Source organism: Talpa europaea, assembly GCF_964194135.1.
Source record: "Talpa europaea genome assembly, chromosome: 3".
In the NCBI taxonomy this organism is placed as follows: domain Eukaryota; kingdom Metazoa; phylum Chordata; class Mammalia; order Eulipotyphla; family Talpidae; genus Talpa; species Talpa europaea.
Genome location: NC_140069.1, coordinates 96,028,848 through 96,056,739, shown reverse-complemented (window position 1 = coordinate 96,056,739; position 27,892 = coordinate 96,028,848). Strand labels below are relative to the sequence as shown.

General features: G+C 39.1%; 1 protein-coding gene across 1 annotated transcript in view; it reads right to left on the bottom strand.

Annotated features, from left to right (window-relative positions):
* DNAH11 (dynein axonemal heavy chain 11) overlaps positions 1-27,892 on the bottom strand; it is a gene marked incomplete at its 5' end in the record, with an annotated part of 290,362 nt that overhangs the window by 129,327 nt on the left and 133,143 nt on the right. Inside the window, 9 exons of the mRNA XM_084230443.1 lie at positions 1,165-1,358; positions 1,606-1,767; positions 3,152-3,391; positions 4,621-4,723; positions 5,344-5,509; positions 11,550-11,754; positions 15,055-15,228; positions 20,063-20,194; positions 23,829-23,979. Of these exons, the coding sequence (XP_084086569.1) occupies positions 1,165-1,358; positions 1,606-1,767; positions 3,152-3,391; positions 4,621-4,723; positions 5,344-5,509; positions 11,550-11,754; positions 15,055-15,228; positions 20,063-20,194; positions 23,829-23,979 (1,527 nt within the window). The remainder of the gene's footprint in view (positions 1-1,164; positions 1,359-1,605; positions 1,768-3,151; positions 3,392-4,620; positions 4,724-5,343; positions 5,510-11,549; positions 11,755-15,054; positions 15,229-20,062; positions 20,195-23,828; positions 23,980-27,892) is intronic.

Sequence of the window (27,892 nt, the reverse complement as noted above, 5' to 3'; positions counted from 1 at the left end):
GCACAAAAGTACTGAATAGGTTTAGCAATGTTCTTGCTTAGTACTCAGGGAGCACCCGATAAAACATGCTTAAAAATGATTAAATCAGTCTTGGTCCATCATGTCTCTTTCACTTAAAGACTTTATAACTTTGAACAAGTCACCTGTCTTCCTTTTTCTGAATATTTGTACCTAATGGTACAGTGAAATAAATAATCTGAAATTACAGCTGTGTTGGCAATTTTAGAATGTAGTATACCTAGCCATGACATTATTATTACGATTGTGACAAGCACACTTGCAATCAGGGAAATGCAAATCAAAACTACCATGAGATACCATCTCACACCAGTGAGAATGGCACATATTAAAAAAACTAGCAACAACGAATGTTGGCGAGGATGTGGAGAGAAAGGACTCTCCTGCACTGCTGGTGGGAGTGCAAACTGGTCCAACCACTGTGGAGAGCTGTGTGGAGATTCCTCAACCTACTAAAGATAGAGCTTCCATATGATCCAGCCATTCCACTCCTAGGTATTTACCCAAAGGACACAGAAACATCAATTCCAAAGAGCACCTGCACCCCTATGTTTATAGCAGCACTGTTTACAATAGCTAAGCTTTGGAAACAACCCAAATGCCCAAAAACAGATGACTGGATCAAGGAGATGTGGTACATATACACCATGGAATATTACTCAGCATTCAAAAAAGATAAACACATGCAATTTACAGCAACATGGATGGAGCTAGAAGGGATCATGCTCAGCAAAATAAGCCAGAAAGAAAAAGAAAAATACCGGATGGTCTCACTCATAACAGGAATCTAGAAAACCTAAATATGGACCAGGAGAAAGAATAACTATATGAAAGAAAAAAATCAAAATCAACAAACAACTATGAACCAGAGACACTCTTTGCGGGGGGGAAGGAGGGATGGGGTCAAAATCGGGATTGCAATTGTATGGGAAATATGAAAATAAAAATTAAAAAATATTTAAAAAATAAAAAAAAGATTGTGACAAGCAATAATAGTTACTAGAGTCACCTGTTAATTTTATACTATATGGCAAATAGGTAAGAATTGAGCTCACAGAGTGGTAAGTATGGGCTATGGGAAAAAAACAATTTTAAAGAGCCAATCATCTCCACTTTGTGCAAAAGCATCATGATTAGTCAACTCACACATGTTGCATGGCATCTTCAAATAACACTAGGTGCATGGCAGCATTTAGTTCATTGTAGTTGTCTAATGTCTCTGTAAGAACCATCTTCAGCACCTCCCAGTCCTTCACTGGCATATAGCATGGCTCTTCTCCCCCATTAGCGAAGTGGCAATAAATAAGAGGCTGTTGGAGTAGCACATGGCTCTCTACACCCTGCAGGAGGAGAAAGAGAAAAGTATGGTCATGCCGGTCATCCAGAATGGTTCCTCTGGAGGCCTAGCCAGGCAGAAGCTTGCAGGGAAATCTGTGAGTGGATGTACACTGTACCCAGTATACACTGGAATCAACAGCTGTCTCAGAAGCTAAGCACTGGCACAGTTCCCTTACTGCCTCACTTACTTCTGTCCTAACACCAATTGGTGACAAAGCAAACAGTGACCTCTGACATTCATAAACTTACATCGAAACATTTATAAGCAGTTTCCAGCAATTTTTTCTGAAACAAATCACAATCCTTCATGTCTATAAGTTTATCTCCATAAACACGAGAAGATTCATGAAGCCAGAGGCGTATTAGATCATTTTGATCCTTTAAACATTCAGGAGAAGCAAATAAGATCCCCTGTAAAGGAAGGATAGAAAAAAATTAAAAATTCAGAAGCTGATGACATTGCTAGACATTTTCTTTAAACATTTCCTTAAACCATACACTGACTTTAGCAATTTATTGAGTAAAGGGAATATCCAGGAATTGGTGCCTATTACATCTTCCAACAGGTAAAGGTTACAAAAACAAACACCAGAGAACTAACATGAAAGTCACAGGATCATAGTGGTGTTTTTTGTTTTTTTTTTTTTAATTCTCAAATCCTTTGATATCACTTAGTCTAACACTTTTGTTTGACAGGTGACTAGGAGACACAAAGGAAGTTGCCTGAATGTCTACTCTCAGGAAGACCCAGGACCAGTTCCTAAAGATTTAACTCCCACTCTCACTCAACACCATGCCCTTCAGGATTTTGGATTCATAAAGACTCACTCCTCATGGAGAGTCAGTTTGTTTTGGACTCAAGAACACCTTGAGTGCCACAACAGACTAAACAACCATTTGTGGTGTCAGGTGCAGTTGACTACTAGAGTGGATAGTGACACAGCAGGCCTCTCATGCCAAGTCACCCACAGCCTTCTTTCTCTTTTCTTCTTAAAATCCACTTTTAAACAACCCTTTAGAGCACAATCTTTCAGGCAGATGCTAGAGACTCAGAGATGACAAGGAATAGTCCATATTCTTAGGAAGTTGCTATCCAGTGTGGTGGTATAGTTTTGAGGTAGTTGTCGAATAATGTAGAAAAGATGGTTATAAAAATATCCAGAAACAAAAATGACTAAATATGAAGTCCCACAAAGTTTCCATATTGAACCAGTTTAAAACCTTTCTCACTAAAGAACACTAAGGCATAAATAATCCTCCCAAGTACTTTTACCTATAGGACAGATCATACTTGTTCAATATTTAAAAATTCTTTTTAAATTCCCTCTCTAGAATTTATTTTCTAAATCAAATATATAAATCAACATTGTCATTTTAGGTAAACAGAGTAAGGTAAACAGAGTAAGGGTCACTGTCAAGCCAAAATAATCTAAAGATTTGAGAAATCATAATTTTTCTTGATGTATGCTTAAAAACTGCATACATACTTTATTAAAAAATGACAAATTATCCCTCTCAGTGCAAAAGAACACTCAAATATTTATACAGAATAAATGAAATAGGGAGTTTGGACTTTTAGCCATGCACCTGCTGTTATACAACTTAGAGGAACCACTACTCTCATTGATAAAACAGGACAAACCAACCTGCCATACTTACTTTATAGAGAAGTTTTATAGTATGAAAGTATATAAAATAGTAGCATAGTTCTGAACTAAGGTCTGTAAGTGGATGCCATATTGTTCCTCTGATCATTCCCCTGCCCAAAATGCCTGACATAGAGCCATCAAGGTACCTGGAAGATGTTTGTAAGGTCTCTCAGATTAAAGAGGTAGTGGAATTTAATAGCTGTGGGTAAAAAGTTCTGTGCCATCATCTGATGGAACGTTATTGTTGCCTGAATCAAAGTGGGGCCACTCCTGAGAATGGCCGGAGAAAATGCTTGCTGCTGGAAATGGAAACTAAGGACCTGGCCATAGATGGTGCTCAGTGCATCCAAGGATGGAAAGTTGAATGCAAACACTGTAAAATGTCTCTGAAAAGAAAAACAAACACAACAGTTACATAAAAGAGGGATCATCATGGTACTAGTAGATCGCAAAATAGGGCTCTATTTTATCTCTTCCTGTATCTGCACTAACTGCCATGCAACTCCGTAGTGCCTTCTGCTGACTCTGATTTGGCCATAAAGACTTGATGGAGCAAATAGAATGAGGTAGGAGAGAGTGTAATACTCACTGTTAGAGACTCGTGTCTTTACAATTGCTTTCTTAAATCTCTCCCTTCACCATGAACTCCACAAGCATGCTGAAGGATGAGACACATGCAGCAGAGCTGTGTTGTCCAATCACTATAGTCACAGCTACATTACAGCAGCTGAGAGTCAATACCCAGACATATGAATGAGACCAGCCAACATAGGCAGAGTCCACTAGCTGACTCCCGATAAGCGAGTATAAAACACTATATGCTGTATGTGTGTTTTTGTTGGTAGTGGTTGTTATTATTAAAAAGCTATATGCACATTCAAAAATCTGCACATATTTATAGGGGCTTTTATTCATAACTGTCCAAACTTGGAAGCAACCATGATGTCCTTCAACATGTGAATAAATAAACTGTGGTGCATCTATACAATGATTATTCAGTTATCAAAAGAAACGAGCTACCAAACCATGAAAAGACATGAAGGATTCATAAAATGCACATTTAAGCTAAGTGAAAGAAGCCAATTTGCAAACGCTACTACATGATTCCAACTATATGACATTCTGGAAAAAGAAAAACTATGAAGACAGTGAAAGGATCAGTGGCTGCCAGGGATTCAGAAGGAAGGAGTGAGTATGTAGTAAAACAGGGTATTTTTAGGACAGTGAAACTACTCCGTATGAAACTTGAATGGTGAGTTCTTGTCATGCATTTCCCAAAATCCATAGGATACACAACACAAAGAATTAACCCTAATGTAAATTCTAGACTTTAATAACTATGTTAGCAATATATCAACATTGGCTTATCAAGTGTAACAAATGCACCACACTACCACAATATGTCTACAACTGGCACAGTGAGTTGGAGTGAGGGACTACGAGGGAACTCTGTTAACTGGTCTTTTAAAAAGTCTGTCAACTTTTTAAAAAGCTTACATGCTTAACTAAATGTCCATTAGACACCCTAATTTGTGAAAGCACCAAGAGGCAATGCACAATGTTTGAGTGTTAGATTTAGAGGTTGTTTGGGAAGAGGCAGTACTCAGTACCCCACCTGTAGTCTGGGATTGACTGTGAAACTGCCCGCCATGGGATTCATGCAGGCAACATACTGACAATTGTGGACTTCCTTGAGCATCACCTTCTGTCTATCATACCTGGGAGGGAGAAAAAAAGAACCTGAAATCCAACTGGAGAGGACAATCTAGCAAAATTCACCAGTTCACAAAGGGCGTCATTACAAATTGTTTCTGATCTTTACAATCGCTCTGTCATGTTGAGAGACATAAACACTGAAGCTCAGAAAACTGAAGGCTCCATAGCTCCTTTGATACTCAAATTAAGATCAAGAGCTGAGTCAATACATCTTACTGCTTATTGATTCTCACATAACTATTACTGGTGAGAAATACCTACAGCAAGGCTGCAGGTTCTCCCTGGAGTTAAGCAGGGATTGCAGACTGCAATACCCGAGTACTATGAATAGGTATTCCCCCCAGGGTAAGGTCAAGCTTTTCATCAGCATCTGTGAGTTAATGCTTAAAGAAGACATGATTTGAGCAGATTATGTTTTGATGAATCTTTCAATTCCATTCTTCCAAGATACAAAGTGAAACAATTCCATTTAGGATGATGAAAAGTGAATGAAAGCAAACTCAAAAGCTATTATAGAAAATGCTCTTCAAATGAATAAATTGGGGTAATTCCATTTTAAGTGTTTATTAGTAATAACAATAATCAGATTTCAGCAGAAAATGAAGTATAGAGATTCGCTTACCAGTGTCCATAATCAATATGCTGCCGAACAAGTGTGTGGGGCTGAACAGTGCCATATGAGTCCACTGCAGGCATATTCATATCATCAATAAAATAAACCAATTTTTTATTTCCTCCTGGGCCATAGTTATGACCAGCCTTTTTCTCTAGAGGTTTCTCAAGAATTCCTGAAACAAAAAATCAATTCCATCTACCAATAACAAATAAAAGGTAAACCTGTCCTTAATCCTATTTCTCATTTTCTATCCATTCAACCACTCTATGGCTTCAGTATCACCTCTTTCCAAGTTAGAGACTTGTTGCTGGTTACCTTCCTAGCTGTCATGCTCTCCAGTCAATATCCCTCTTATCCCCAGGGGGGCACCTGACCTCTCCTTTTCTGTAGATACATGTCTGTAACTTGTCATCACACTGGCCATCAGATCTGAGACATTGCCATTGTCTTTCCTCCCCTAAACCCACTCCAGCACATGACCAACTCCCAGTCTCCCTCCTTGAAGACCCCTGCAGAAGAGTCTACAAACAGCTCAAGGGGTTGCCCACACCTCTCTTATTTGGTCATCAGAGAGCAGAAGGACAAGAGGACAAGTATGTAGACACTATCCTGGGCATATGTGAAGTTACATTTTTTCACAAGCCCAGATAACTTTGGAAGAGAAACTTGATTAAGAAAGAGCATTGAGAAAAATCACTCTTGGTTGAGTTACTGATGCCAGCAAGAAAACATACTATTAATCTCCACCAATAAAATTAAGAAAATAATAGCAGCAGCACATGGCCATGCACACTGCACAGAAGCCACATTCAGGGCAATTCAACAGGTTTAATAAACTGGACAATAGTTTTTGCTGCCCCTCCCTTCCCCAGAGTATAACTTCATTACTCCGCTGGTCAGAGTGAGAAACCTCCCAATTATCAGCTCTTTTTTTAAAAAAATATTTTATTTATTTATACAAGAACTGGGATACAGGTCAGAGGTGCAGGAGGGTGAGAGGATTCACCAGAGACAGAGTGGGGAGCAGAACAGGCAGACAGACCAAAGACACTGCTGAGGGGAGCAGCAGGTGAGGCAGGAGAGGTCTGCCACGCCATGTGGGTATCTCCCTGGCTGACCGGGAATCAAACCTGCACTGCAGAGGCTGTGGGCAGCTTCACAGCATGGCACTCAACCTGTTGCACCACCAGTATTTCTCCTCTACTCCCCATGTCTATTTGCCTTGCCCATCCTAACACTGGGAATGGCTCCAAATCTGTCATGTTCTTTTGATTACAGTGATATATGTATTCAACAGTTGAAAATTAGTCCCTTGAGAGTGGAGGAACATAGTCAACAGACTCCAAGAAAACAGATGCCAACCAAGAATACTCTATCCCGCAAAGCTCTCCTTCCTCTGTGAAGAAAGAATAAGGACCTTCCCAGACAAACAGAAACTCTGGAATTTCATTATGACTAAACCCCCACTCCAAAAAATACTACAAGGAGTCCTAAAGCCAGAACCCCAGAGGGACGAATAACAACAAAAGGCCAAAAAAAAGTTATTAAAAGAATAAATAAATAAAATAAAAGGAAAGACAAACACAATGGCAAATACAGATGCTAACATATCAATATTAACTCTAAATGTAAATGGACTAAACTCTTCAATAAAAAGACACAGAGTTGCAGCCTGGATTAAGAAACAAAACCCAACCTTTTGCTGTCTCCAGGAAACACATTCAGCTACAAAAGATAAAAATAGACTCAAAGTTAAAGGATGGAAAGCAATCCTACAAGCAAATGGACCAAAAAAGAAAGCAGGAACAGCTATACTTATATTAGATAAAACAGATTTCAAACTCAAAAGATAAAAAGAGACCCCAACGGTCACTACATTATGATCAAGGGGACAATACTTCAAGAAGAAATAACACTCATTAACATATACTCACCAAACGAAGGAGCACCAAAATATATCAGACAACTATTGTCATCTCTGAAAACAGACATCAGAGAAAACACATACATAGTGGGAGACTTCAACACACCACTATCAACAATGGATAGATCAATGAGACAAAAAAATAAGTAAAGACACTAAAGCTCTAAATAAGGATCTAGAGCGCTTGGGCTTAAAGACATCTATAGAACACTAAACCCAAAAAAAAACGGAGTAAACATTTTTCTCAAGTGCACATTGATCATACTCCAGGATCGATCACATGCTGGAACACAAGACAAACATCAACAGATATACCAAGATTGAAATCATATCAACCATCTTTTCTGACCATGAAGGCATCAAACTAGAAATAAACAATAAAAAGAAGGCAAGGAACTCTCCCACCTCATGGAGATTGGAAACCACACTACTGGAAGACCACTGGACTAATGAGGAGATCAAAGAAGAAATTAAAAAATTCTTTGAATTGAAGGACAAGGAGGACACCAATTTCCTAAATGTATGGGATGCAGCAAAAGCAGTAATAAGAGGAAAATATATAGCAATACAGGCTCACATCAAGAAACAAGAAAGAACTAAAAGAAACAACCTAATCTTGAAGCTCAAAGATCTAGAAAAAGAACAACAAAAAAAAACCCAAAACCAGTAGAAGAAATAATAAAAACCAAAGCAGAAATAAATGAAATTGAAACTAAAAAAACAATCCAAAAGATCAATGAAACCAAGAGCTGGTTCTTTGAAAAAAATCAATAAAATAGACAAACCCCTAGCTAGGCTCACAAAAGAAAAAAGGGAGAAAGCACAAATAAACAGGATCACAAATGAAAGAGGAGAAATCACAACAGACACAGCAGAAATAAAAAGAATAATCAGTAACTATATGAACAGTTATATGGAAACAAGTTCAACCATCTAGAGGAGATGGACAAATTCCTACAACTCTACAATCACCCAAAGCTAGATAAAGAAGAAATAGAACACCTAAACAGAACAATTACAGGCGGCAAAATTGAAATGGTAATCAAAAACCTCCCCAAAAACAAAAGCCCAGGACCTGATGGATTTACAAATGAATTCTACCAAACATTCAGAGACGAATTAGTGCCTATCCTTCACAAACTCTTCCAAAAAATTGAGAAGGAAGGGATAATACCAAACACGTTCTATGAAGCCAACATTACACTAATACCAAAACCGAACAAGGACAACACAAAAAAGGAAAACTACAGGCCAATCTCCCTAATGAACACTGATGCAAAAAATCCTCAATAAAATTTTAGCTACCAGAATTCAACCATGTATCCATAAGATAATTCACCACTACCAAGTAGGATTCATGCCAGGGACACAAGGATTCAACATCCGAAAATCAATCAACGTTATCCAACACATCAACAAAAAGAAATACGAAAACCATATGACAATATCAATAGAGGCTGAGAAAGCTTTTGACAAAGTGCAACACCCATTCATGATAAAAGCCCTTGAAATTCTTGGGATAAAAGGAACATACCTCAACATCATAAAGGCCATATATGATAAGCCAACAGCCAGTATCATTCTCAATGGTGGAAAGCTGAAAGCATTTCCATTAAGATCTGGAATAAGACAAGGATGTCCACTCTCACCACTGCTTTTCAATATCATACTGGAAGTCCTGGCCAGAGCAATAAGACAAGAGAAAGACATACAAGGAATCCAAATAGGAAAAGAAGAAGTCAAACTATCACTATTTGCAGATGATATGAAATATACATAGAGAACCCCAAAAACTCCACAGAAAAACTAATTCAACTCATCAATCAGTTCAGTAAAGTGGCAGGATACAAAATCAACATGCAAAAGTCAGTAGCCTTCCTATACATAAACAATAAATCTGAAGAAGAAGAAATCAAAAAAACCATCTCTTTTATTATCGAAACAAAAAAAAAATCAAATACTTGGGAATAAATCTAACAAAAGAGGTAAAGGACCTATACAAAGAAAACTATAAAACTCTGTTAAAAGAAATAGAAGAAGACACAAAGAAATGGAAAGACATCTCCTGCTCATGGATTGGAAGAATAAACATTATTAAAATGGCCATCCAACCAAAAGCAATATACAGATTCAATGCTATTCCAATCAAAATTTCAATGTCATTCTTTAAAGAAATAGAACAATTATTGATGAGACTCATATGGAATCACCAAAAACCCCGAATAACCAAAGCTCTCCTGAAAAAAAAGAAGGGAATGGAGGCATCATACTCCCAGACTTCAAACTATACTACAAAGCCATAATCATCAAAACTGCATGGTATTGGAACAAGAACAGACACACAGACCAAAGGAATTGAATAGAAAATCCAGAAATAAACCCACAGATTTATAGTCAACTAATCTTTGACAAAGGAGCAAAGAATATGCATTGGAGCAAAGAAAGTTTGTTCAATAAATGGTGCTGGGAAAATTGGGTTGCTACATGCAAAAGAATGAAGCTTAACTACTACCTCACACCATACACAACAACCAACTCAAAATGGATTAAAGAACTAGACATAAGACCTGAAACCATAAAATACATAGAAGGAAATATAGGCGAAACACTACGTGATATGCACATCAAAGACATCTTTACAGACACATCACCCAAAGCAGTGATAGTGAAGGCAAAGATAAACAGCTGGGACTACCTCAAATTAAAGAGCTTCTGCACAGCAAAAGAGACAATAACAAAAACAAAGAGAAACCCCACCGACTGGGAGAACATTTTTGCACACAACACTAATGATAAAGGACTGATCACAAAAATCTACAAAGAGCTGATGAGACTCAACAACAAAGAAAATAATCCTGTCAAAAAATGGGCAGAAGAGCTAAAAAGAAACTTCTCTGAAGAGGAAATGCAAATGGCCAAAATGCATATGAAAAAATGTTCAACATCACTTGTAATCAGGGAAATGTAAATCAAAACCACCATGAGATACCATCTTACACCAGTGAGAATGGCACATATTAAAAAAACTAGCAACAACAAATGTTGGCGAGGATGTGGAGAAAAAGGAACTCTCCTGCACTCTTGGTGGGAGTGCAAATTGGTCCAACCACTATGGAGAGCTGTGTGGAGATTTCTGGACCTACTAAACATAGAGCTTCCATATGATCCAGCAATTCCACTCCTAGGTATTTACCCAAAGGACACAGAAACATCAATTCCAAAGAGCACCTGCACCCCTATGTTTATAGCAGCACTGTTTACAATAGCTAAGCTTTGGAAACAACCCAAATGCCCAAAAACAGATGACTGGATCAAGGAGATGTGGTACATATACACCATGGAATATTACTCAGCATTCAAAAAAGATAAACACATGCAATTTGCAGCAACATGGATGGAGCTGGAAGGGATCATGCTCAGTGAAATAAGCCAGAAAGAAAAAGAAAAATACCGGATGGTCTCACTCATAGCAGGAATCTAGAAAACTTAAACAAGGGACCAGGAAAATGAATAACTATAAGAAAGTGAAAATCAAAATCAACAAACAACTATGAACCAGAGACACTCTATGGAGGGTGAGGGGCGGGGAGGGGAGGAATTGGGGTCTAAATAAGGGTGTTGCAATTGTATGGGGAATATAAAAATAAAATTTATTTAAAAAAAAAAGAAAATTAGTCTCCCCATTCTTCTAAGAATTAATAGCTCATGGCCTATCATTTCATCAATGTAGTCTTAATAAATGTTTACCTTACCTAAGAAAGCAACCCGAGCCCTTTTCCTGTGATATAAGGGTTCCACTGACCTGATTAAAGGTAACCAAATGGTGTAGAGGGAAGCAATAAACATGGCTGATGTAAATTCTTGCTATTCTGAACAGTAATATCCTAAATGAGGTGATAAATGATTAAAAGTAGAAATCACAATATTTAGCAAAGTATACTACCAAAAACAGTGATAAGTAACAATTCGTTTGAGACCTAATCAAAATGTCTAAAGCCTAGAAAGCATAAAAATCTTAACAGTTTCAGACAATTATAAATCAGAGACATACTACAGGGGAAGGGGAGAGGAATCAGAGGGAGGGAGGGAGGAGCACAGGGGACTGAGGTGACTGTGCACGGGTGCATTGGGGAAGGAAACTCTATGGGGACTACACCTGAGAGGGTAGGGGGAAGCAAGTGTTGTTTAAAAATGAACAATGATATAAAAATAAAAATTAATAAAAAAATTTAAAAAAACTTAAGAGTTTCTGATCTCATTTCTGAATACAAACTGGAGAAACACTTACGTTGCAGAACTGCAGATGTTGTGTAGTAGTTGAAAGGCACGCGGGACACGATGTAACCCTCAGGGAGACTTGCTAGCGCATCACCGACAAAGACTGTTTTTCCTACCCCAGCATTTCCTACCAGCATTAGTGGCTGTCCTCTCTTCAGCAACAACTCTGTGAAGTACCTAAGACGAGTTGTCTCTGATGTGGGAACCAGAACTCTCTGGAGGAGGGTGGAATGGAGGGGAGAATGAGATAGAAGTCAGAGAGACAGGCATTCCAAAATTTTATGTCTGATCCAACACAGTAACTTTATTTTTTTTTAATTTTATCTACATAATATACACAGCCTTGATGAACGTAAGTGCCTTCATTTAATCATATAAGAGTAATTTCTGTTTGTTTTTTTAGATTTATTGTTTATTTATACAATAGCTGGGGTATGGGCCAGATGCGCGGGAGGGTGAAAGGATTCACCAGAGACAGATTGGGGAGCAGAACAGGCAGACAGACTGACAGCACTGCTGAGGGGAGCAGCAGGAGAGGTCTGCTGCGCCTTGTAGGAATCTCTCTGGCTGGCCAGGAATCGAACCAGCTAGCAGAGGCTGTGGACAGCTTCACAGCACTGCACACAACCCACTGCGCCACCAGGGAGGTAATATCCTAAATGAGGATATCACACAGTACCTTTAGAATTGAGACCCAAAGAAGCCTTAGTTCAATCAACATCCATTGGGGAGATGGATGTTGAACTGACAGAGTTCAGATTTCACAGCTTAAGGAGAGCAACTGGGTAGTTCCCTCAAAGTGTTACAGCATAAGCAACAGGTTTATTTTTTCCCATCTAAGTACCAGCATTCAAGTTTCCCTACAAGGGTAGACCCTGTCCAACCATGGGTTAGGTAGACGTTTAAGAAACTGTCCATCACTCTTTAGGGCTGACCAAATATTTGCAAAGTCAGGTTGCACAAAGGAAAATTGGTATCAAAACCTTTGTCTGGTAAATGACAAGGGCATAATCCACATTGGAGCTCAGCATAGCAAGAGATCAGTTCAGGGCAAAACAGTGACTTTAATTTTTGTGGAACATTCCCATGTAGAAAGGACATTTGAAAGATATTGTGTACTGTTTTGTTATGAAAATTTTGTACTTATTGGTTATTTATTTACCTACTACATTTTTTAAAAGATTTATTTATTTGTTTGTTTGTTTATTTACTTATTCAAGCACTGGGTACAGTCAGAAGCGCGGGAGGGTGAGAGAATTCACCAGAGCCAGAGCGGGGAGTAGAGCAGGCAGAAGCACCAAAGTACACCGCTGAGGGGAGCAGCGGGCGGCAGGAGAGGTCTGCACACCATGTAGGACCCTCCTCCGGTGGCCAGGGAGCAGCCGGGGATCAAACCGGTGCTGCAGAGGCTGCAGGCAGCTTCGCAACCCAGTGCTCAACCACTGCGCCACCAGGGAGGCCCACCTACTACATTTTTAAAAAAATATTTATTTACTTATGCATACAAGAACTGGGGTACAGGCCAGAGGTGTGGGGGGGTGAGAGGATTCACCAGAGACAGAGTGGGGAACAGAACAGGCAGATCTACTGAAATACACTGCTGAGGGGAGCAGCGGGTGAGACAGGAGAGGTCTGCTGTGCCATGTGGGTCATCTCCCTGGCTGGGGATTAAACTGGTGCTGCAGTGGCTGTGGACAGCTTCACTGGTTGTGTCTTAACCCCTTGAGCCACCAGGGAGGCCCTTACCTACAACATTTTTGCACAAAGAATTTGAGGTAGCTTACAGCAATATAATTAAATGAAGGATAAATAGAAATAGAAATCAGACTTGGAGAATAAAGACTAAAATATAAGACAGGACAAGGGGTAGTAGATGTGAACACATAGGAATAGATCCTGCACAATGACTCAGAGCCAACATTTCTGTGTATTCCTTTATGGCCAAGTTAAAAAAGGGGTAAACTTCAGATGAGTCTCATGTTGCTCATAAGGAAAATTCTGTAATGGATAAAATTCTTCCCTACTTGGATGGCTTATACTGAATACTACTGAGTATTTAATAGGTGATTCAGGATGATCATTCCATTAGAAACATTTATTCTTAAACTTTGTTTTGATTCAGGGACACTCTCAGGGCTTCCTTTCTGAAAGCTTCCTTTCTGCTAGGTGTTATGGATTGAATTTTATTCTTCTCAAATTCATGTGGAAGCCCTAACCCTAGTGCCTCAGAAATGTGACTGTATTTGGAGATTGGGTCTCTAAAGGGGTGATAAAGTTAAAATGACACTGACAGAGTAGGTCCTAACCCACTCTGATAAATATGGGATAAAAGGAGGATATTTGGACACAGTGTGTCCACAGATGCATGTGCATGGAGGAAAGACCAGGTGAGGGACTGTGAAAGGCAGATCTGCAAGCCAAGGAACAAGGTCTCAGGGGAAACCACCCCTGTTGCCATTTTGGTCCTGAACTTTCAGCCTTCACAACTATGGGAAAAGACATTTCTAATGTTGAAACACCCAGTCTATGATGCCTTGTTATGGCAGTGCAGTGATGCAAGCAGAGTTTTCCCCTGTTACAAAATGACTGCTCTCTTTATAGCAAAGGAGATTTTAGGGGAAAACGCCATGTGAAGACTGGAGTTATAGTGCCACAAATGAACACCAAGAGTTCCCCCAATCCAGCAGACATTAGGTGAGAGGCATGAAACAGATTCACTCTTTGTCAAGCCTGTTGACACCTTGATTTTGAACTTCTGGCCTCCAGATGTGTGAGTTGATACAGTTCTGTTCTTTAAGTCACCTAGTTTGGGAAGCCAGCTGCAGGACATGACTCTACCTAGGGTTTTCTCTCATTGACACTAGCTGTCTCCCAATTAATGAGTTAGAAACCACTTATGTCCTACTCACAGAGCACTACTTGAAATAAGCAGTTCTAAAATGAATTAAATGATTTTGAGAAAGAAATATAATAAAAAGGAGGATGGAATAAGGCAGAATAAGATGATTAAAGAATAATTTGACATAGAGAAATATAGAAGGACAACTCAAGAAGAGAAACTAAAAAAGAGAGAGAGAAAGACTCATTTAGATTTTGTCAGTACCATGTCAATCTGAAACATGAAGAGACTAAACAAATTCATATTATGCTTTGTGGGGTAAAGGCAAAAGTGTATATGAAAGTGCTAAGAAATTACAATAAGGTCAGAAATAAAAATCAAAGAACAGGAATATGCTTCCAATTGCCATGAAACTCACAAAGTTTCTCAGAAAATATAAAGAAAACTATTAGCACAGCAATAAGTTTAAAAAAAAGAGGTTTCCAGACATATAATAGCCACCTTACTAATCATTCCTATAACTGTGATTCTTCTCTTCCAGGAAATGTTTTCCATGCTTAGTGAATCAACACAATTATTTATCCATCAAGAAGAAGTAATTTGCAAAATAAAAAAGGAGGGAGGGGCCTCAAACCAGCACACTCTGGCTTGAAAATTACTGTTCTCAACCACCTACCTGCAGAGGTACATCTGGATCCATAGTAAATTTTGGAATTTTATCAGTCCAAGGCAAGAATTTCTTAGTTTTGTGGTCCAGATAATAATCAAAGATTGTTCCCTGGGATGGAAACTTCACTGCTTTCATCTCCTTATGCCACCACCGGCTGAATTCAGCTTGATAACCAGAAAGCTAAGAAGAATAAGAGCAATCCTTATTGAAGACTTAAAAAGCAATTTTGGAAACATAAAAAGCCCCTTCTAATCCTGCTCATCACATACAGTTGTCAGCATACACAGTCATAATTACAAATGGGATTTAGTAACAAACCCAGGAAAAGTAAGCAGAAATAAGTTAACAAACACTGCTATCAGAGAAGTAGAAAGCTGCAACTGTAATATACCCATCAGGTACAAATTTTCTGGAATAATTAGTAACATAAAAAATAAGGTAAGGCTAGATGAATTTTAAATTACCCCTGGGTTATTCAATTTAACAATGAGCTGTCATGCAAATTAGCATGCTAGATACAAACACTGGCACTGAGTTCTACCATTGTTTGTATAAATTCACAGTAAAAGGAGAAAAATCAGAACAATGGAGTGCCTTTTAAAAAAAGGCAAAGTTTGATTTAAATACTGTTTATTTTGAGCTTATTGCACTTTTGGATGCTCTGGTGTTATAATACCTTTTCCTTTATAAAACCATGATGATGATAATCATTTGTTTTTATAAATGCCCTCTGAAAAGCAAACAGCTGATAACCCTACTTCCTTCAAATTGCTATTGAAATATTGTTGACCTTGAAATTCTAAATCCAGGACACCCTGCCACTAGGGATAAAAGTATGAAGACATGCTGGGCCTTCGTTTTCTACCAGGGCGTAAGGAGTAATGTAGGCGGGAAGCCCATCTCCTCTGGAGAGGATGATGGGGGCAAGAACAGGCTCTGCACAGCAGAAAGTGCTTCTTTTATAAAGTGAAAGGTACAAGTCCCTTGCTGCGAGACCAGAATATGGAAAATAGATGAGGGGAAATAACAACTGTGTACAGAAAGTAACAGGCCCTCCCTATATTCACAGGATGACCTGGCCTAATGAGTTTGGTAAACTCCAAAAATTGTGTGTCCACTGCATCCTGCAAACTCATACTTATCTGGGATGTTAATTGCCATTCTTTGCCAAAGGAAAACTTAAACCTACTTTTACTTTCAGGTTCTATGTCCTTGGCCTGTGACCCACTTTGTGTACTAGTTGAGGACACACATGAGGAGAGACATTTTGGATGGCTGGAGGCAAGCAATAATCCAGGCCCAGAGTAGGGATCAGCCCCAGCAGGGAGTGCCTGTTCCACCACCTTTAGCCCCAGCTGACTGCTTACCCTACACACTACCACTCATGCACTCTGGACATTAGCACCATTTAAGTTATTTTCAGACTGGTGGCAAAGGATGCTTATAAAGCTAGTCTTAAAGTTAGTTCAGAAATATTTATCTGGAACCATTCTCTGTAGGCAGAATATCAATGACTTCTACCTGACATCAAAATCTGTTTTACTTAAGCACTACATCAGCAAATATTTTGGTGACAAATCTTTGATTCATTATTTCACTCAATTAAAATCCATTTATTCTACAGTGGGAAAGAGAACCCAGAGTTTCTGCCCTCACTGAGTTTATGGGGAAGACAGCGGTGGACACAGGGGAAGCACAGTGGAAGCGCTGGTTAAGCCAGTAATGCAGAGATAAACAGGTGCCTCGAAAGCAAAGCGTGTTGTGAGAATGATGGGAATAAATCTATTTTAACTGGACATACAGGAAAGCCATCTTTGAAAACAGGTACTTATTGGAAGGGGGTGGGGATAATTCTGGAAAGCAGGAAGAGGCCAGTATAGGCAAGGACCCTGCTGGTGCAGTTTTCTTGATGGTGGCCAGGAGGTGGGGGAGCAGGGGGGAGGGAGTGACAGGGGAAGAAGCAGGGAAAGGGAGTCAGAGCCAGAGCCTCAGAAATAGCACTAAAACTTTTTATCTTACAGGCAACAGGAATGCAATAAAGTAACTTAAACTCTGAAGTTTATCATATATTTCAAATGACAATTTGAAAAAAGCCACACTGGGTTACTGAGTGAAAAACAGATTATGGAACAAGTGAAGAAGCAGAAAGACCAGTGAAGAGGTGACTTCAGATGCTTGGTGAAGAGTGATAATGACAGATAACCTCCTTGGTTTAGTGAAAGCAGACAGGAGGCCTGTGTTGGAAGTTGTCAGCAATCATCTGGATTGAGAACTCAGGTTCTGAGTCAGAGTGCAGCAGTTTGAACCTGGCTCAGGTATCTGTTAGCTGTCTGGTCTCAAGCAGGCCTTATCAAACCTTAAATTCCTTATTTATAAAAGGAGAATAGTTGTACATGTCCAGGCATGTTTTATTTTTTGGTTGAAGATTCATGAGATCACCTGGGGAAAGCCCTAAAAACATTCCCTGATAGACTGCAGGTACTCAAACTCGTTGGGTAGACAAAAGGCTATTCTAACAATATTTCTTGTGTTGCCTGCTTTACTCATGTGCACACTCCATATTCATTCTCTTCATAGTTCTCTCATGAATGTTTCCTAGAGAATTTTCAAAAACTTGATGACAATGACATCGAAAGTTACTTAGAGAGCACCTGGGAGAGAAAGGTCCCAGTGTGACACCCAACTTTTGGCTTAGACAACTGGGTAGGAGGTTTCCATGTTTGCAAATTGTGAAGACAGAAAGAGGATCAGCTGATAGGAATGTGAGGGCTATGACTGGGAATAGAAGGATCCCAGCTGTCCATTTTCCTCATACAATTTTACCTGGCTTTATAGTCCTGAAAAAGAAAAACTCTGTGAATAACAAACAAGGGGAAGAAGAAAAACAAAAAAAACATGGGGGTGGGAGATTCTGCATGTGGCCTCTGTGAATGAGAAATGCACACGTTGTAAACTGTGCCTTCAAGGAAAACCACATGAAGCCACCCAACAACGATGCTTGATTCTTACATAGGCAGTTCTTTAGAAGCACTTGGAAATTACAGGAGAAAAACTGGCTTCTGAGAAGGGTTGAAATAAAATCTAGGATGCCATGTGAACACCAAATTTATTTATAGGTATGATTTGTGGTAACCTAGAAACAAGAAGTGGAACTGCCCACAGGTTAGCACAAACATGTATTTTAGGACCTGCAGCCAGTAAACCGAGGGAAATGTGGGTCACTCTTGGCTGTGATGCCTTCCTGTGTAAATCCCTGTTTATATCTTCAAACACTTAGGGAAGCTCAAGAAATGTGTGCCATCTAATTTTAATGCAAAGATTCAGTGGCATCTGTGCAAATACTATGGTCTCAAGAAGTTGGGAGACACCATAGGTGTGGAGACAATGAATGTGGATAAGAATCCTTGTGTCATTTCCTGTCAGTGCAACTTTGGTCAAGTTAGATCTCTCTCTGAGCTTCACTTAATCTGCACAATGAGATTAAGTAATTACTATAAAGATAACAATGAAAAATTACTATAAACAATGGAAAATCTATATAGAGAGGTATATGGTAGATATAAGACTTAGAAATTTGCACGAATTTCTAAAGTTAAAAAACTCCCACTTTGTACTTTGGCAAGTCTAAGCAGAGTATGTGTGCGTGCGTGTGTGTGTGCACACGTGCGGGCGCATGTACTTGTTCAAGTTCTTTTCTCAAGAGTTTGCTCAAAAGAATTCACAGAATCCACAAATGGGCTAAGACACGAATGTGCAGACATGATAGCTTCACTTTAAGCCAAAGTAAAGACCAGTGGAAAGGAATGGGTCCTGGTTGGTTAATGAATTACTCTGGGGATCATGGGTGAGACTGATTGATTAGAGGTTAAGAGGCTAGAGGTGGGAAACCAATGCTATGGACTGAATTGGATCCACCCCATTCATATGCTGATGCCTAATCCCCATTGTGATGGCCTATGGCAATAAAGCCCTGGGGAGGTAATTGTTTAGCTGAGATCTTGGGTGTTAGGCTTTGAAGGCAGGATGAGGGCCCTAGAAGGGACACCATAGTTGTTCATGTCTCTCTCTTCCTGCTCTCTGAGGTCACTGCAAAAGGGCAGCCATCTGCAAGATAGGACAAGGGCCAAACTTGACCCTGCTGGCAGCTTGATCTTGGACTTTGGGCTTCCAGAAATGAGAGAAAATAAATTTCTGCTATTTAAGCCACCCAGCATGGTATTTTGTTACAGCAGCCTGAGCAAAGACATTATGATCGCCCAGGGCAATCTAAAGATGAGACTCTCTAGAATGAAGGCAGCAGGGACCGAGAAGAGGGAGAAGATTACGCTGAAAGAACCTGAAAACCATGGGACTTACAAGTAAGAGTGATGTCTCCAAAGGTTTTAAACCAGAGCTGCTGGGAGGAATGTGTCACTGAGGAGAATAAAGTATAGAAAATTTTGGGGGTAAGCACATGGAGAGCGGCGTCTCAGGCACAGCAAGTGTGAGTACACTTGGGAATAGCTCACCACCTGCATTGCTAAGGGAGCAGGACACACAGAGCCTCTCTCAGAAGGTAAAGAGTGGAAGGCTATGATCTGGCATCATCAGTCAAATTTAGCTCTATCAGTTGGAGGAACTTTTTGAGAAAATGTACAGGCTTAGGAAAATATATAGCAGATAGGATAGGCTTGTGATAATACACAAAACCAATGGAATCACATGATATTTCCCACTCAAAGAAAGCTGACTCTATAGGGGGCCTCCCTGGTGGTGCACTATGAAGCTATCTGCAGCCACTGCAGCATGAGTTCGATCCCCAGCCAGGGAGCTACCCACATGGCACAGCAGACCTCTCCTGTCTCACCAGCTGCTCCTCTCAGCAGTGTATTTCAGTACATCTGCCTGTTCTGTTTCCCACTCTGTCTCTAGTGAATCCTCTCACCCCATGTATCTCTGGCCTGCACCCCAGCTCTTATACGCATAAATAAATCTTAAGAAAAAAACCAACTCCATAAACTATTGCTAAACATACCTGATCTTGTAGCAGAGTGCCACCAAATGCCCAGATACAAGCAAAGACAAAATACACTTCATAAACTTCTTTCGGGCTGTCAGAAGGTACATTTTCAGGAGTCAACAAGCATTCCAAAAGAGCACAAATAGTCTAAGGAAAAGAAACAGCCATTCATTTAGGGCAACATTTTTTTAAACAGTAGACTATGTTCAATAGATTTTTTTTTTTTAACAAATGTACTTTATCCTTAAAAGAGCATGTAATTTTCCCTAACTCTGTGATATACTACATTGGCAGACACAAAAATTACTGCCTCATGTTTGCTGGCAAACACTTTTTGCCACTTTGAATCAAACTGATCTTATAGGAAATAAAGTATTTATAAAAACTCAAATCAAATCTTAAATTTTCCAATTAATAATCACTGTAATAATTAGAAATATATAAAATCAAAAAGAAAAATGGGTATCTATCAAGGCTCTTTTTTTAAAGGGGGGGTTTTTATTATACATAGTATTCTATAGCCATTTAAAAACAAACTCAAGACATCTGTCCCCATCAGTGTGACTCTTATAATATCATGAGGAATGAATGCACAGGATTCCACTGAATGGAAAGACATTTATTTAATTCTTTGCTGCTCATTGGATATTAATATAACCCTCTTTCCTTTAGTGTTTGAGCTCCTATTTCTCCTGTCTGGTGTCATAAATATAGAAAGTCAGGCTGGAAGCCTTAGTCTGGCATTTTTTGGGATACCATCCTAAATTAACCTTAGAAGAAATTCAGGACCTTGTTTTTCACACACTCCAGGTGAAATGGGAATATGCTTTGTTGGCTCAAAATACACCCCATCTTCAGGGCCATCGGTTCAGCTCAGTAATAAGGAGTTGAGGTTGCTGCTAAGGGCTTTCTAGTGTGAAATAAGAATAGATGAGCTCTCTAAAGCACAAAAATCACCATCAATAGCATTGCCACAGAACCTCAAAACTCATGATACCCTTCTCCTAATTATTAGTGACAGAAATATATTTTTACCACTATCATATATACTCAACAAAGGGACTAAGAATTGTGTGCACATCTTTTCCTCTTTGCCAGGAAAGGTAGGGGAAATTCATGGAGACTTGGAAAATGGGTCCTGGAAATAATTGGGAAATACTTTCAATTAAAAGAGTTGAGCATTTGTTATTTTTTAATCTTCTCTCGATTTCTATTATTTTAAATTGTGCTATGCTTGCCAATTTAATACAATTTTCTAACAGAATTCACTGATTTGTTATCAATAAAAATCATGGAAAACTCTGAGGCTTTGTGATTTCTAAGAAGCCATGTTGGTCTAAGGAACTGCAAAAACCGTAACAAAAAAGACTACAAGGTCTCAATGCAGCGTTATCCAGTGATCTGAACACTGATAACTCACATGTTTCCACTTTTCCAAACATAATGATTGAAAAACATTTTGAAGAAACTGTAGGAAATTAAGCATACTTTGGGGCATTTTTCTGAAAAAGTTAATATACCTTACCAAACTTAAGGCAAAGACGCTTCATGTACTAGAAAACAGAGTACATACTTTTCTTCAAGTACTGGGGGAAGGTAGAGGAGGGTTTTGAGACTGTCAAAGTGGTCTTCACTTTTGAGTATGGTCAAAGAGAAGTTTCATTTTCAAATACTCCAGGGCCAGTGCACTGGGGCATGGCCCGGCACTACAGGACTTTTCTGTGGGTGTCACACTACAGGCCTCCCAGGCCATCTGTTCCCGAAAACCCCATGGTTTCAGGCATCCCAGCCAGGGCCGTCTGTCAGTATGTGAGCTTATAAAAGGTTCCTGAGTCTACCCTCAGACTGTCCTCCACTGCCCAGTCCTGATATACCCATGTCAACTCCCTTCCCTGCCTCCCAGATTCATTTCCTTCAAAGCTTGGAGCAGACATTTTTCCATCTATCTTAAGTTCACAGGAGCCTCAAGTTCTGTGCAGCCCCCACAGGCACCCACATGAGTAATGGCTCAAAAACTCAGGAGCACTTGGTCTGCGGCACAGGTGACAGACCACATAAAGGCATTTGGACAATGACAGGCAACACAGGGAGAGACAGCACACGATGACCCATACTAGCCGAGGTGTGCAGTGACTCTCCCAGCTAGGGTTGTGTGATTATACTCTGGCCTCTGCATGATGAAATAACTTGATGACGCATTTCTTAGGAAAAAATGTGTCCTTGTTAAAGGACACATGGCTGCAAGTTTTCACACGTCCAGTCATGCAACAAAATGTACTCAGTGTCTCCCCTGTGCCTAATGTGCTAGGTCTGGAGCACTTGTGATACATTTCCTCACTGTGGGGTTGGGGATGCCCACTGTGGGCAGACCTACTTAAAATAGGAAGCAACACTGACAGTTGAAAAGAGTAAGCTAAAGCAGCCATTTCAAACTATTCTCTTTTATATCCATTTGTGTCTCAAATTTGGTCCTTATAAGTAAACACAGAAAAGAGATTATAAAAACAACTTCAGAGAAACTAAGGACAAAATGCTATTCTGAATCCTATAAATGGGAGAAATGAGAGCAAAAGTCATATTAATTCCTACTGACCTATTTTCACATGACTTGAATGAAAAAGTTCACACCACAGAGAATCACACAAACACACAAGTCAACTCGAGAAAGAATACGATCATGCTTTTTTGCAAGTATTACACCAGAGGAAGTCTAATTAGGCTAACCACATAATTAATTCATTATGAATAAATTCAGACCTGCTTTCAGAAATAAATTATACCTCAGATAATTACTGTTGGAGACTATCGTTTACTTAATTGGTGTGTGAATTATCCAAAAACCTGAACTTTCTCTTCTTATTATGCTTGTGACTATGTCTAATTTAGCTTCAAACAAATTTGGTAACATAGTAACTTAATGGTAACAAAGTAATTAGAAACCGATTTTGCTCCTATAGGAAAAAATACAAGGTTCTAATTGTAAACCTTTTGTGGAGTTTTATACTTATAAAAGGTGGGGATAGTTTTTTCTCATGCTGAGATTAAGATCACAACCTTCATTTCTGTGTGCTGTGTATTATTTTCATTTGTTTCCATGACAACATAACATATATACCTCTCACACTTACCAGCTGCCTCACTATGAAGATCAGAAAAAAAAAAAAAAAGTGTCCCAGGGATATTATGGATTCTCCATGTAGAATGACCTGACTTTAAAAGTATTTTTGGGGAGAGGGAGAAAATAAAGAGAGAGGGGTGTCTATGGGTGGTGGCAACCATAGGATAGAGTTCAGAAGCTTTATTTTATCCACTGGCTAACACCTTTAACTGTGTGGCTTTATTTTATTCATGAAACTAAGCGAGGACCTTTTCTGGGCCAGCTGCATAGGAGATAGAGAAATAAGGGAGTTACAACTTTGTCTTTCCTCTATTTGAATACACTTAAGAGAAGTACAATGATTCAGTGAACACATACTTAGCCCCACTGTGTGCAGGGAACTGTGTCAATCTCTGGGGAACACAAAACATAGCTTGAGGCCTTCTAGTTCACAATCCTGTGAAAGAATCAGGCCACAATTCCAAATGATAATTGAATGGGACAGGTTTGTGATGGAGGTTTACAAACAGCATTAGGGAACATGGGGGCTACAGAGGAGGGTGGAAGCAATCTAACAACTCCAGAAATCTTTCTAGCGTCCTGAGCAAGCAAATACTTCTACTGTCTTGACTAAGCCATACCACATCAGGCCCAGAATATCAAAGGGTCTAAATGAAGACAAACCTGCACCAGGCTGTTCTCTGGGATTGAAGTAACAGTCTTAAAGCTTGTTCTCAGCTTATCTAAGCATGCCGGAACGTATTTATCGAAAAGAATAGTTAAATTGGCCTTCTCTGATTGATGCCGCCTTCTGTCTATCCAACTGGCCACATACCTGTAAAAAAACACAGAAAAGCTTTTATTGAACACTAGGCTTGAAAAGCAGAATTTTATGAATTCAAAAGCTCCCCCCTTCAACACAGCTTGGTGCAGCACTTCAGGGACATGTTTAGCGAGTTCATTCTATTTCTCAAATGGCAAATATTTTTAAGTGACCCTTTAAAAACTTGTTTTAATGGCCATTTTTACCTTAATGAAAAGAATGTAAAAGAAACTCCTAATAGCACTTAGAAGTCAAACATAATAGAGTGTAAGTAGGCCATTACTGAGCATTTATAGGGAAGTACAGTTTGTCATTTCCTAAGGGACTGAAACTATTTTCATAGGGTAGACTTTATTTATGAAAACTATTTATTTATGATTATTCTTGATTAATCTTGGCATCAATTATTTAGAAGTGAAAAATTAGTTACTAATAATAAGATGAAAATTCCACAGGGGCTATTTCTTTTTCGAATTTCCTCCTTTTCTACTGAATCAAATACGATTCTAACCTGATAGCTCATAATGTTTTTCTGATAAGTGGCTAGAACGGCATCTCACGCTTGGGTAAATGTGTATTAATCTGAAGTTTATGTTAATCATTTTGATACATTAATATATCTAACACATTATTAAAATATTACTTATTAATAAAAAGAAACTTGGCTTAGTAACACCCACTGGGGAGAAAGCATACCATGTTAAATGATAAATAATTGCTCAAGAAAGTCTACCAAATAGGAAGCAGTGATGACAAATACATATAGCTGCCAGCAGAGAAGAAGTGTAACCACAGACAAATTATAGCCAGACCTTGCGTTATACCAATCAGATATCAAAATATCTGATATTTTGAATATCAGAAGAAATGAAGGCAAGATAATTATCTAACAAAATTCTCCCTTTTCATAAGGCATCACAACAGGGTTTCATTAAATTTTCAACTACCTTTACACATTGCTAGGTTTATAAAATGTCAACCATTGATATGTTTTCAAGTCCAAAAGCAATGGTTTTCACTGGAAGTCCAACTGCAGGAGTTGACCCAGAGAGAGCATCTCTGAGTGATGGTTACAGGAGCACCACCCAGCAATGGGAAGCGGAAGTGTTATTTGCTGGAGATGACGGTATGGGGTTTCACTTAGCCCTCAGCTACTGATTTTATTGCATATCAGCTGCCAGAAGTGGAATCTAAGTGTGCAGAGCTTGTGTGCTTGCGTGTGTGAGTGTGTGTGTCTCTCCCTCTCTCTCTCTCTCTCTCTCTCTGTGTGTGTGTGCTGTTGAGATTGATGATGCTCTAAAGTCAGATTGCTTGGATCTGCATACAAGTCCCATCGTTTTGTAACTGTTTCAAGTTAACCTAATCTTTCTACTCCTGAAGTTTTTCATTTGCCAACGGTGATAATAATAATATGGACCTCCTACAGTAGTTCTGGGTTAAATGAGTTCTTGGGTATAACGTGCTTAGATTAAAAATTTGACATGCAACAAATTTTCAGTAAATGTGATTCAATAGCACAGAGTTAGTGGAACTGGGAGAACTGGGTTTAGTTCTGGCCCTGCCTCTGTGCAGCTCTTAAAGGCAGCAGCACACATTAGCACTCAGGAGCTGACAGCCAGGTGGTATAACAAATCCCTTCCCAAACTCCTGACAAAGTTTCTTCAGGACTCTGTGGAAGCAGAGACAACCAGGAGGAGCAGCCTCCATGTAGCCCCAGAAAGGAATATGGACTTGGCAACTAATGAAAGGGGATACCTACTTCATTGAACTAGACTGGCAGCAGCCAAAGTCTCAGCATGGAAAACTGCCAGGCTCACATGCACAGGATGCTCTTGTACAAATCATCCACATAGTAGGTGCTGCTCCAGCAAGGAGGTGAATTCAAGCAAACTAGTAGACACAGTAAGAGCTAATTTTGTCAAAAAAATAAAAAGAACCCCTGACTGACCTCTCTGAAGGGTGAACCACTCCACATGGGATAAAGAGTAAACATTTTTTTTTGAAAAATAAGGAGAGTTTGCATTGTAATTCAGAATAATAACAGACATTGAAAAATAGCAAATTCGGAAATCAAGATTTGGCAAAATCTAAAGCTATAAATCTGCATTTGTTGGTCATTCTCTACCTTCATTTAAAAAAATCCTTATTTTTAAAGGATGGTATAGATTTCATCATGACCAAGTGAAACATACTCCTGTCACAGGTCATGCAACTGAAAATGACACACTAAATAAAATGGCCTATTTTTTTCTTGCCCACACAAGAGATCAACTACATTGGCATCCCTGCCTCGGGAAATAGCTACATCTCAATGCTTTAGTGCATCAACTAATTAATTGCCAATATCTGGGTCACTCACAAAGACTCTTTGGCTCTTCAGCATTTGCAAATGTTTTTCATATAATGAGCTATGTTTCTCTTCTCTCCTCCAGAAGAGCTGTGAGTGCATCACACGAAGTCAAAACCCTGTAATTTGGAAACTAGGCAGCTAGTTTTCAGACCTCCAAAAACTTGTACCTATTGCTCAGCACTCTGGGTTTGGAATCCTGTCATAAAGGATGGCAGGATTTCATCAGAGCTATCAATGACTTGCCCCTCACAACAAGCCTTAGCTTCTCTACCATTCTCTGTGGCCTGGAAAAATGGAGATGTTAGGACATGCTGGTCAGTAGTGTATGTCTACAATTTCTGAACCTGTATGTTTACAAATACAGGCAGCACTCAAAGGTGAATGAATGGGGTTGCAGGGGCAGAAGCCAATAAGCTCACCCAATGAAGGTGAGAGAATTAGAGAAACAAACACGAGCATTTTAAACTCAAGTAACAGGAAAATCCATGATGTAAACTTGTGGCTTCTAAAAAGTGATCTTGCAGTGATCTTTTGCTATTTTGCTATTTTGCTATTTTGCAGTAATCTCTTATAGAATCAGACTAAATTCCAGAGCTGCTCCCCACCTTTCCTGTCACATATTATATGCTAAGTATTGATAATGTATCATTTGTTAGAACCCTTTTAAAGTGTTACACTCACTTTGAATAATTTTCATTTAAATAAATACTAAAGTAATCCACTCCTGTATGTTTTCCCAAGTTCTATGCATGTTCATTTGGCTTATGGAAAACATTCTCACTGATTCTAATTTTCAGAAATTGTCTCTAATCACCATGCTTTTTCTAATTCCCAAGATTTCAACAGACATATATGAACTGCCCAGGATTCTTCCAGTAAACTGAAACCTCAGAATTAAAATGGAATTTGGTTTCTGCAGCTAGATACATGCTGATGTGATTTTAAGGATATTGTCTGACCTGATAGCCACAGTGTCTGCAAAGCGTAGACATAAAATTATCATTAAAAATAGCTCGGTGAATTTTAACAAAAATATTCTAACAAGCTTAAGTGATAATGACACTATATCTTTAGTCCTTAAATGGAACACCACAGAGATACTATGGTCATAGTATCTCTTAACCTCTACTATCCATGTCATCTTCCCAGTTCCTGTAATATAAATTAAGGAAATATACTTCCTAACTCTGCTCACTGAAAGGGCCTAAGAGCAATGACACAGCAGTAGTAATGAGCACACCTGGAATCCCTATCTTCAATTCTAAATACCACTCCTTTCATAAAATCTAGTCTCTTCAGGCACCTTGAAGAAATGGCTGAATCAGGCCATTACCTGAATCAGTAAGGGCTGCCTCAGAGAAGCCAGAAGCAAGGCGTTTAGCAAAGCAAATATGAGCCAGAAAGCAAAGTGAGCCCAGGCTTAGGAGGACATGTGAAAGAAAACACAGAGGGGTTGGCTCCCACTGGAGAAAATCTGCGACAATTTGAGCATCAAAAACAGTAAGTTTGTAAAGAATACTACTCACCGAACAAAATGAAAAAGTATAAACAGAAAATGATATTCTACAAAAAAGA